At 29.6% G+C, this 11,968-nt stretch overlaps 1 protein-coding gene across 1 annotated transcript in view; it reads left to right on the top strand.

The window, feature by feature from the left end:
* Positions 1–2,038: 2,038 nt before the first annotated feature.
* LOC142320101 (cardioacceleratory peptide receptor-like) overlaps positions 2,039–11,968 on the top strand; it is a 219,007-nt gene continuing 209,077 nt past the window's right edge. Inside the window, exon 1 of the mRNA XM_075357778.1 lies at positions 2,039–2,113. Coding sequence (XP_075213893.1) covers positions 2,039–2,113 — 75 coding nt within the window. The remainder of the gene's footprint in view (positions 2,114–11,968) is intronic.

Here is an 11,968-nt window from a genome sequence, read left to right as displayed (position 1 = left end):
TACTTGATCGGGGATATCGGTGTATTTTGGTGGTCGGGTTTCAATCAATCATACACATCTCAGGAACGGTCGACCTGAAATCGAGATTGTTCAAGACTATATTTCACTTATATTCATACATATCATCCTCTGAAGTAATACTTTAAGGCGGTTCCGGAGGCTGAACAAAAAAAGAAAAAGACTTACCGTTCCTGAGATTTGTACTTAATTGAAGCCTAACTCCCAAAGTACGTCGGGATCCACTGTCTAGTATTCGAAACAATATAAAAATAAACTTACCTTTACTAAGACTTAAATCTCAGAAAATTCGATTAATAGAATCAACTGTCAAACGCTTCGACAATTAAATAAATATATAAGAATGAAATTTAACAAATGATCTTCCCTCGGAACGATTTCTTTTTCGGTATGAAATCAACACACCTTAAGACTCGATAGGGGCATTTAAAAACTTTTAAACGGAAGGTATAGGGGTGTGATATATATTAAAAAAGTCATTAAAAGACAAACATTTAGACAAAAACTTCAGGCTATGACAGTAATGAACAAAATGTCAGCCATTTAATAGTTTTCATAACTGATCTACAGTGAAATAATAAAATACTAAAAATAACAATTTAGTATATCCTTAAGTTACCTTAAAAGGATGTATTTTTCGGTATGAGACTACTACGTGAGGAGTAGAATAGCCTGTGTGGAAAACTGTAGCATTTGGAAACGCTTAAATAATTTCTCAGCAGTTATATATAGAAATTAAACAAACGGTTCTATTTCAATTTTCAGATATGTGATGCACCCATAAGTACCCAGGGAAAGAGTTAATGCAACAACCAAAATGTTTTTTTCAAAAATGACATAAGTAAAATGCCGATTGGATATTCGAATTAAAATATTTAGCCTTAGTTTGTTATTTAAAGTATACGATCTGTACAAATTATTTCTATAATCCTTCAACATAAAATTATTTTAGCAGTTAGATATACTACAAAGTAAAAAAAAAAGTTAAATACTAATTTTATTTTTAGAATTATTTAATTTTTTAATGCTTTTACTTGAACGAAATAAAGGAAGTATTGTGATCGCAAAAAAATTCAGTTTTCAGAATTCATGGAAATATCCATTTTGACCATCCCTGAATCCATTTTGACTAGTTTCAGCGTGACGTCTGTACGTCCTTATATATCTCGCATAACTCAAAAATGATTAGCCGTAGGATGTTGAAATTTTGGATTTAGGACTGTCGTAACATCCCCTTATGCACCTCCCCTTTTGATTGCAATCGATTGAACCAAAAGTGTCCAAAAAGCCCAAAATCCAAAAAAAATTGGATTTTGGACTTTTTCTTAATGAAATATTTTGATCTTACAAGGGGAAGGCACATCGGTTCGAATTCGACTTCATTGTTTTTACTTTTTTTTTAAGTTAAATGTATTGATTTATTAATAATTTTTAACCTGTGATTGTAGAAAAAAATTACAATAAATAATAATTAAATAATAACAATAAACAAAAAAAAAATTATGAAAAAATCAGAGGTTATTAGCGAAATAAAATTTTATGTACTTTTGAAAACGTGATATGTAATTTAATAGGCATACAAAGAATCATGTGGCGTATATATCAAATTATTTTATTTTATGTTAAATAAATATTAACTTAAAATTAACTTAATTAAATATTAACTTAAAATTACACTCTAACTATTGCAGGCAATCTTTTTCATAAAAAAAGTAGATTATTTGTATTTAAAAATTAAAAATTTTTATAATTAATATTTATAATATTTGTATAGTCACTGTTTAATTAATAATTTATTATACTTGCTGATTTTGGTTTTTTAACCAAAAATTATGGTTAAAATTAGAAAATAATATATTAATTATAATTTATATTATACATGATTGCGGGTATATAAATAATTTGAAGAGAAATCGCCGGGAAATGTTTGCGGTTCGTGGGAAATTTCATGGAGGGAGGTATATCAGAAAAGGGATGGAATTTCAGGCAGGCGCGGGAATCAGTATTAACCCCCGATGCGATGGGATACAATTGTACGTCATGGAGCTGCGTACCCGGCAATGACACCGGAATCAACTCGTTCTATTTTTACGAGGTAAAAAAAAAGTAATTTATTAATCCATCGTTAAATTTTATGAAAACATTTCACGTGTTACAACATTTTGATTATTTCAAATTTATTTTAAGAAATAGTAAAAGAAAAAGAAACGAAAGATAATTAGTTTTTCATTTTTAATTTAAAAATTTAAAATTCAAGATTTTTCCGTTTGAGAATCTTCAATCTTATTTTAAATAATAATAATAAAAAAAAAAAACATATTTAATAATAATTTTACTAGTTAAACCAGTTATCAAAAAACTTAAAATTATAGATATATGTATGTATATAAATGCAAAAAAGTAAAAGACTTTCGATAAAAAATAAACAATTATTTTTCCTAAAGTAATATATTAATTATTTTTTTATTTATTTAATTTTGCATCAACTTTTTGGTCTTTATCGACACCTACTGGATCACATGTACGTATAATTACACTTATATGTAATGTTGAAAATTCCACTCCTTCAGATAAATTAGTTTTCTCACAATTTATCACTTTATTTAGGCATTTTCTAGATCTGAAGTATCTTTCATTCTTACGGTTTGGTAATGCGGACAGTCGGTAATAATGTGTTTTATTGATAAATTCTGCTCCTTTTTGAACATAAGATTTACAGGTTATTTTTTAACAAAACTATTCAAATACATAATGAAAAAAAAGTCAAAATCAGTCAGTATTAAGTTTATAAGAAAAATATTTCGTTACTTTTTAAAAGAAAGCTATCGAGTAGAAATAAAGAAATTACCAAATTATAGAAGAAGGTACGTACGTAATTAAATTACTTAAAAAGCTCAATAAGTGAAATTATTAAATAATTTATAAAAACACTGATAGAATTAAAATTAAAAAAAATATAGATAAAATAATCATTGACTTAATCTAAAATTCCTACAACCTCTTTAATTAAAACAAAAATTAATATTAAAAAAAAGATTAACCCAGATATTTAAAGTTTTTACTAAAGAAAATGCTGTTATTCCTAAAAATTAAGAATATTCACCTCTATTAAACCAGACAATAGAACTGTTTTCATTTAATTCCAAACAAGTTTTTTTTTCTTTGTAACGTATGAAAAATTCCATGCCTGACCGGGTTTCGAATCCGGGACTTCCGAATGAAAGGCCAAGACGCTACCATTCCTCCATTGAGTTTGGCTTACGAGAAAAAATTTTACTACGCTCCGTTGCATATTTAAAAAAAAACTACAACCCATTTAAAATATCTTTCCCGCATTTATTAATTTAAAATAAATTATTAATAGATTCTCTTTTACAAAAAAAATTCTATCGATAAATATTTAATAATACTAATTAAAAAGTTAAAAAACCCCCGAATTTTCTTCATATCGTTCAAATATGTGCTCAAATAATTTTCATTAAAGCCTACTGAATTATGAGTTATTTTGTAATTCTTTTATAAATTTAGTATCTTCATTATTTACTTAAATATTATTTCTTGAGTTTATATTTTAAATAATTAAAATGGTCTTTAATCACATCTATTTATGTATTTTAGTCAAGTAACCGGAGGCAGGCGCAGCCAGTTACGGCGGCAGTGGTTGTGTTGGTTGAGCCACACCGCCGTATATATTCGCACCCCTTAAAAAAATCGGAATAAAAAAACCCGAATATGGTTTTTAAATATTTATCTGAAGAGTATTTGCAAGCAAAAATCTACTGAATATCTCGTTTACTATAGTCGGGATCGGGGAAATTTACAATCATTGTTCAAAAATCTTTTTAACCTTTTTTCATTTCCTTTGAAAGTTAAACTTCATAAATCTAGAAATTGGTTTATCGGCATGAAAATTATACTCACCAAAAGCAGATTGATTTCTTCATTTGTTACCGAGAAAATAAAAAAATAAAGGATTTTAAAAAATTCAAAAATCAATTTTAATCATTAAAACACGGAATGAAACTCAAAAAAAACTAGAAATTGGTTTTTAGATGTTCATAATCAATCAGTTCAAACCCAGCTTGCACAGTAATGACACTCAAAGTTCACAGTTTATTAAAGTTTCTGCTTCAACCGGCAGATCTCCTCTATTATATATATATATATATTTTTTTTTTATAGATGAAATATACCCAAAAACCTTCTCAGTTATGCCAAGAAACATGGGTAAAACTTTAGTAGCGATAGATCGAGTAGTTTTTTTGTATATCACGAACAAAAAAAAACTTGTCCTCTTTATTACTGCTTTGCTTTAATTAACTTTTTTTTTTCATGTCTGCCGTCAAATCTTGCATCCTTAATTTAACAAACTTCCTGAAATTGCCGATTGGTTAAATCTTACCCTAACCTACTACCAAGGTCGGATGACAATGCAATATTCCACCATTACTTTTGCAACCTTCCCCCCAAACGGGAATAAATTAAGGGTGTAATAATTTAACATACTTCTTGACATTGCCTATTGATGAAATTTTGCACAGTATAAAGTAAGTTTTTAAAAATTTTAAAGAATTTTTGTAACAATATTTATAGTATAGATAGATTAATTTATTTAATTTAAAATTAATTCTATTATTATTTAATATTATTCATTCGATTGTTTCGAATCGTTTGTTTAAACCTTGTTCGCAGTTCATTAATTCAATTCAGTAAAAGTTTTGCTTCAATATGCAAACCTCCGCTACTAGATATATTTATTTTTTCTCCGAGTTAAAATATATCCAAAAACCTTCACAATTATGCCAAGAAACACGGGTAAAAATTTAGTAGCGATAGATCGGGTAGTTTTCGTTGATCCCGAACAAAAGAAACCCCTCTTTATATAATAGTATAAATTGTATTCATTGCGATGCTGTGCTCATCCAAGTTCTATTAAGGTTTTACTTTATCCATCCAGGCAAATACTGCTTAGTTCCTTTTTTATCTGTCAAATAACATATCAACCCGCTTCTGAAGTCATTGATGCAATATAGTATTATATAACAATAAAAAAAAAAAAAATATATATATATATATAATTAAATATAAATATTATTATTAATATAAAAGCTGTGTTTGCGTTATAAGTAAGACTAATATTTATTTTATAAAATAATTTCAACTTTAAATTTATTAAAATTAATAATACGACTTTGTTAAAATTACAATATTTTTAATGTTATTTAAAATGTAGAAAATCAGCTGATTTTCGAAGTCGATAATTCTAACGTTCAAGTCCTTGTAAATGCAGTTGTTTCAATATGGATTTGAATATTAAACTGTAGATAACGGTGTTCTTTGATGGTTGGGTTTCAATTAACCGCATCGGGAAGGCGATGGCAAACCACCCGTAAAACGTGCCAGGAAAATTCCAATAGCAAAAACATCAACGCCTATGGAATCGCAAGGGCCGGATACGACTGAACGGCTAGATTTGATTTGAAAAAAATATGCAAATTTTAATAAATAAAAATATATCCAATATTAATAGAATTATTGAACAAATTATTTTAAAATGACTTTTTAATGTACAAAACTTTTTTTAATGTTAAAATTCAAAATTAAATTTCTCAAAAGCAGTTCATATGATTTTGAAAAAAATTTAATATGATTTTAATAACACAAAAAAGTACGGAATAGTATGTTTTTAAATCGTAGATTATTTTCATAAACTTAGAGAAGTACGCTGACATCTGCGGGTTGTTTTTGATGTACGGCTTACACACACAACTTAATTAAAAATATTTATCATTTTATTTGAATATAATATTTTCTCGTTCATTTAATTCAACGATTGTAACTAAAGCGCGGGCGCATACTGTATTTCATTCGCGCGGGTGTGACGGTATTAGTGGTGACCGTTGGCACCAACTAAACTAATGTAATTTTACAACTTACATAGAACAAATTTCGCTTGTACGATCAGCAGACTAGTGTAGTCGCGAGGCGTAACACAAGGTAACGAGTAAACCGGACGTTTTGAGTTCGAGATCCAGCCAGATTTGTTTTTACAAATATTATTTCAAATATTATCCATTTATTTAATTCTACCGCTCAACTGGGACGTCGCAAAATAGCAGACAATTACAGCAGCATATATGAAGTATCAAGTTTTTTTAAATTTGGTTTTTAAGATTGAAAATCCAACTGTATCTAGCATTAATATAGATGACTTACGAAAAAAGCGGATTCCGCGGGACCCGCGAGCTAGAAATAGAAAAAAGGAATTTTCTATACCGTTTGATAATCGTTACAAATGAGGATTTATAAGTTTTGAACCGTTTTCCAAGTCGTTGCTAATATTACGAGTAGAGATATTGTATGAGGTATCTGTTAGCAAGGTGGTTTAATGGAATCCATTTTTTTTTTTTGCTTATCCCTATGGCGTATCTGAAATAAAAACGTTTCAAGGGTAAAGCCGAACTCCACGGCGAAATGGTAGCGTCTCGGACTTTCATCCGGAGGTCCCGGATTCGAATCTCCCGGTCAGGCACGGCATTTTTTATACGTTACAAAATTCAATTTTTATATCCCACGCACAAGTTTCAACCTTTTATGGTGATATCATCAAGCGAATAAAAATCCGGAAAAATTACTAACCCTTTGTTAGCTTTATAAGTAACTATTTTCAGAGATACAAAATAACAGGACATTCTTCCTTGTAGTTTTACCTGTAAAATTAGAAACAGATGTTATTTCTGATTTCTGTGTTTTACTTATAAAATACAAATTTTATTAAAATTTATAAACTCTGATTAACATTATTACTATTGTTTAAATCAGGAAATTTTAATTTATAATTCAAATTAATTTTGTGGCGGTATTAGTGGCAACGGTCGGCACCAACTAAACTAATGTAATTTCACAACTGACAGAGAACAAATTTCGCTTGTACGATCGGCGGACTAGTGAGTCGCGAGGCTTAACGCACCAGATTTTTTTAATGAAAAAGCGCGCATCAGTAATATGGTCATTAGCCCGCCGGCTATTGAATAAAAAATCAACAACGCCTATCGTCTTTCGGCAAATGTTTTACCAATTTCTATCGAAGACAAACCCAGATGCAGTAGTATACACAGACGGGTCGAAACACAATGATATCGTTGGATGGGCTTTCGCTAGAAATGACAGAACGTATATATTCGGTCTACCTGGTATTACAAGTGTCTACAATGTCTAACTGAACGCCATCGATAAGGTTTTGGATATCATATCCTCATTTATAGCGATTTCCAGCGGAAAAACACAAGTAAATTTCTGCTGGATCCTAGCCGTGTGGGAATCCCGGGTACTCGCGTTCTCCGTTGCTAAAACACATGTAGCCAACCGTCTTTCACCGCTTATCTTACTACTACCGATTTTATTAACTCCATTAAACACACTCTTAGAGAAAGGTGGCAAACCGACCAGGACTATTGCAGTAGATAATAAACTCTTAACATATCAAGGATACTGTACAGCCATGGAGCTCTTCAATCCGGAGTAACCGTAGAGAGGACGTTATTATTTGCCGAATAGCGCATACTAATCGTACATATGAACGCCTAATGAGTCAGACCCATGCACCCGTTTGTGTTAGTTGAACTGCCGACTAACGATACACCACATACTTATGGACTGTGTTTGTTATGTTTCACGGCTTCGTAAATTTAAATTAACAGCTAACATTTTCTAGGAATTTTCTAGGAAACAACACGATGATGATATCAAATATCTTGTTTTCTTAAGGCCGTGCAAGTTTATTCGAATATTTAATAATTATTTAAATATGTTTTCTTTAGTAATATTATATTATGTTTGTTCTGGGCGATGATAACGCAAAAGCGTTTTTCGCCCTCCTAAAATAAAAAAAGTTAACATGGTGGAAATTGGTAGCGCGTGAAAACGTGCAATACTGACCGGGATTTGAACTCGGGACCTCCGCACGAAATTTGAAGAAACTATCCATTCAGCCACGGAGGTCGGCTGTACCAAAGTTATTTATTTTTGTTTTTTTTTCATACATTTTTAATTATCATTAAGATCTTAGTGGGATCATTTGATTCAGATGATTTTTATTAATTCTTATTCACACGTTGTGTATTACCACCAGACGTTTTTGGCGAATTCTTTACATTCTGTTAATAAACAGTTCTATTTTTTGTTTTTCTTATTATTATGAGTTATTTAAAAATAAAATTTATCAGTTATAAAATTTAGAATACATAGGTTTTACATTACTTAAAAAAAAGCCGGCAAACCAATGCAAAAAAATACTTTCTCAACGCTGTCACTTATGTTCAAAAAAATTAAAAAATGTAAAATAATACGGTAAAATTAATTTAAGTAAAGTTTTTTTAAATTTAGATACAAATTATGAATATTATTAATAATATTTTGTATATTATATCAATATTATTTCAAAATTGATTTTCTTTTAATTCTTTTGATTATATTTTAAATAAATTGGGGAAAGGCTTTTTAAACGGTTCAAAAATTTATTAAGTAATGGTGAGGGAAAGTAAAGGCCATTTTTTATAAACCGAGGTGTTCATGGCGCAAGGAATCTGCCTTTGATCGCTATATACTGATAAACACAGCATTAAAAGAAAAATTACGATAAAAGTTTCAAGTATAAGTGTGGAAACGATAAAATATTAAAAAAAAAAGATTATAGAAATCCTATTTTTATGGTCGGTGAGTTTATTAACCCTAACACTCTGATTAGGTTTCAAGCTGTTCCCATTTTTATCGATTCACTTAGCGAGCAATAATTCTTAAAAATCTCAAAACAATAGTGTAAAACAGAACTTCTATTTTTATGGTTTGAGTTGTGACCTCCACTGTCCTTATTATAAGGGCTGTAAACTACTTCCGACCCGAATAATGACTTATTCAAAAAAATAATAAAAATATAACAAAGTCGAGAAACTTAGTCAAAAGTTTGAAAAAAAATTATAATAACGTAAGTTTTACCGCCGGGATAAATTAAAAAATTGATATCGTTATTGTTTCCAATGGTATTTTTGATAATGTTTTCTTTAAAGGCAATAAAAAATCAAACTATGAAACCAACTTTAAAAAAAGATATCCCTCGTAAGTAAAAAAATAAAAATCTTTCTTTAATTTTATAAGGATTGACTTAGAGTTTTAAAAAATATCGACAATTTACTAGTTTTTAATTTGGTACTGATTTAAAAATACTTTTTTTGCCGACCTTCGTAACCGAGTGGGTAGTATCTCGGCATTTCGTGCAGAGGTCCCGCGTTCGGATCGCGATCGGCATGGTATCTTTTCATACGCTATTTATCTCCACCGGGCTGATGATCATTGCTGTTGATTCCACGCTCTTTCATAATAAAAAGATAAAAAATATTTAGTTTGAATCACGTATAAATCGATATTCAGTAAATTAAACATATTAGCTTATGCATATGTTTTCATTTATATGTCCAACCTTTGTTAAAAATAATTTTTACGTATTAAAAAAAAAAAATCTTAAAACATTAATAATATCAATATATATTAAATCAGACAACAGATCTAGTTTCGTGTAACACAGCACATTACTTCCCTTAAAAGAAAGGGCCTTGTAAAGTATTCATTTTTAATAAATTACCGAAACCTTTAAAAACTCATCCCGCAAATTTAAAAAAAATAAAATTAAACTATTTTGTTTTATAAAATTAATTTACAGAATTTATTGTTTTTTTACAAAATTTACATTTATCACTTTTTTGTGTATTTTTTAGGATGCATCTTTTGTCTCAAATCCAATAGTATTTTCTATTTCAATCTGTGTATAATTATTTTGCATACAGTCATATATAAAATTATTACAAATCATCAATTTTGTTTAAAAAATACAGCCATAATACTAAATAAACAAAATTATAATTTTCTAGAAAGAAGGAAAAATATTTTTCTAATTTTTTCTCGAAATACTTAAGTGCGAGGGCTATTAAAAAAAATATTATTACATTTTAAACACGATGGATAACTTGAGAGATGGATATAAAGTTAAAATCCTTTTTTTAATTTTTAAAAAGGTTTTTGTTGTCAGATCGTTGGAGTGGGATGGGCAAAATATTTTTATGGTTATTAGAAGGCCTATGATAGAAAATATACTTACATACACTTGGTAATTCGTGATCTTGATAAAAAGACTTCAAATTTATTAGAAAAAATATTGTTAAAATGCCCCAGTGAAGATTTTAAATATTATTTCGCACAAAACAACCAAAACTCCTTTTCTAGTTTTTAAAAAATATTAATACATTCTTTCCCTCCCTCTCGAAGGTAGTTCCCGTTTACTAAACTTTTTTGCAGATTATTTTCAATTTATTTAAATATTTTTGTTTGTTAACTTTTTTTAATGCCTCCTTAAGACACAAAACTTTAAAATATATCAATTTTTTAGATTTTTTTGGTCGATCTATATATTTTCCTGTTAGATAACTATAGTTGCTTTATAGTAACATATATTGCTACAGCCGATAAAGTAAAAATACAACAGACTCAAAAAAAAAAAATAAATAAATGTATTTAAAACAGATTGTGCACAAAGGAAAAATCATTTTTTTCACTTCTGCCTCGGTATAATTTTTGAAACTTATTTTGAAATCGGCACCAAATTTTTTAAAATAAATCACAAGAGCACGAGTGATAGATTAAAAGATTTTTTTGATTTTGGCGTCGACTTCAAAAAATAATTTTCAAACATTGTATTGAGGGCGTAGTGGAAAAATTAGTTTTACTTCAGTGTAATTTTTAAAAAAATAGTTTATTTCTTCTTCTTCTTTCGTTAGGGCTGGCTAGGGACCGCATAGCAATTAATTTTTCTTATACTTTGCTGTATCCTTATCTTCCAGCTCTCTTTCATCTTTTCGCTTTCTGCTTTTTTTGCTTCCTCGGACCACTTAGTTCCAGTTCTCTTAATCCTCCTGCCTTGGAATTCATCTATTTTTCGCACTTACCTACGAAACATTTTTTTCTGTTATTTCATCCTCTTTTATGTTATTTCTTTTTAGATCTTTTAAATTCCTTGGATTTAGCTGGTTGTCAGTGGCGGCTCGCGTATAGGCACTGTGAAACTGCAGCACTCCCTATTTCCACTTGATATTATCGATAACACTTAATATAATGAGTCCTTTTTTCTTCAATTCTTTCTTTATATCTACTTGTACAATATATAATTCTTAAGCTTAATGTCAGTAGCCATCACGCAGTTTATGAAAAAGACGCAAAAATCTTTGTATGGAACTGTACGCTTTACAGTTTCAGCGGCGTAGTTTGGCTGTTGTGCGCATGCGCACATAGGAAGCTGCACGCTAGGCTGTGAGGGAGAGAGACTACTGTTGCTCCGCAGTGTCGACCCTGGCGTTCTGGTGGGAGGTAGTTTTTTTTACTCCACGTGTGTATGGAACGTTCCTAGTTCGTTTCCTTTTTAGTCGGTGCAAGGAATATCAAAGTAGTTTAGTTGTTTTGTCAGTAGCGATCAGAAGATGGAGAAAACAAGGGCGCTTTGATTGCCGAATCTGTACAAAAACACACGCTGGAAGCGCGAAAGAGAAGGTAAATAGAAAAACCTAATTACGTATTTGTTTCTGTGTACATAGAAATTTAAATTAAGCACCGTTGAACTACAATGTTTTTAAGCAGACATTTTGTTAAGTTATAATAATACTAAAAAATATTATCTGTACTGACATTTTATTATTTATTCGGTTAAACCGAATACGGTTAAGCACAACGCGCTTAAAAACCATATTGTTGAATGCGATAAAGTATAGAATTCTCCTGAAGTATAATATTATCCTGCTTCCAGCTATTCTATTTGATTCATTTTTTTTTCGGTTCCTTTATTTTACAGAAAACATGGCCTTCAAAAGGTCCAGAAAAAACATTTCTCGAGCAGCACCCCAATAATTTT

This window comes from Lycorma delicatula, chromosome 2 (genome assembly GCF_047948215.1).
Source record: "Lycorma delicatula isolate Av1 chromosome 2, ASM4794821v1, whole genome shotgun sequence".
In the NCBI taxonomy this organism is placed as follows: Eukaryota; Metazoa; Arthropoda; class Insecta; order Hemiptera; family Fulgoridae; genus Lycorma; species Lycorma delicatula.
This window is presented reverse-complemented; position numbering and strand designations above follow the sequence as displayed.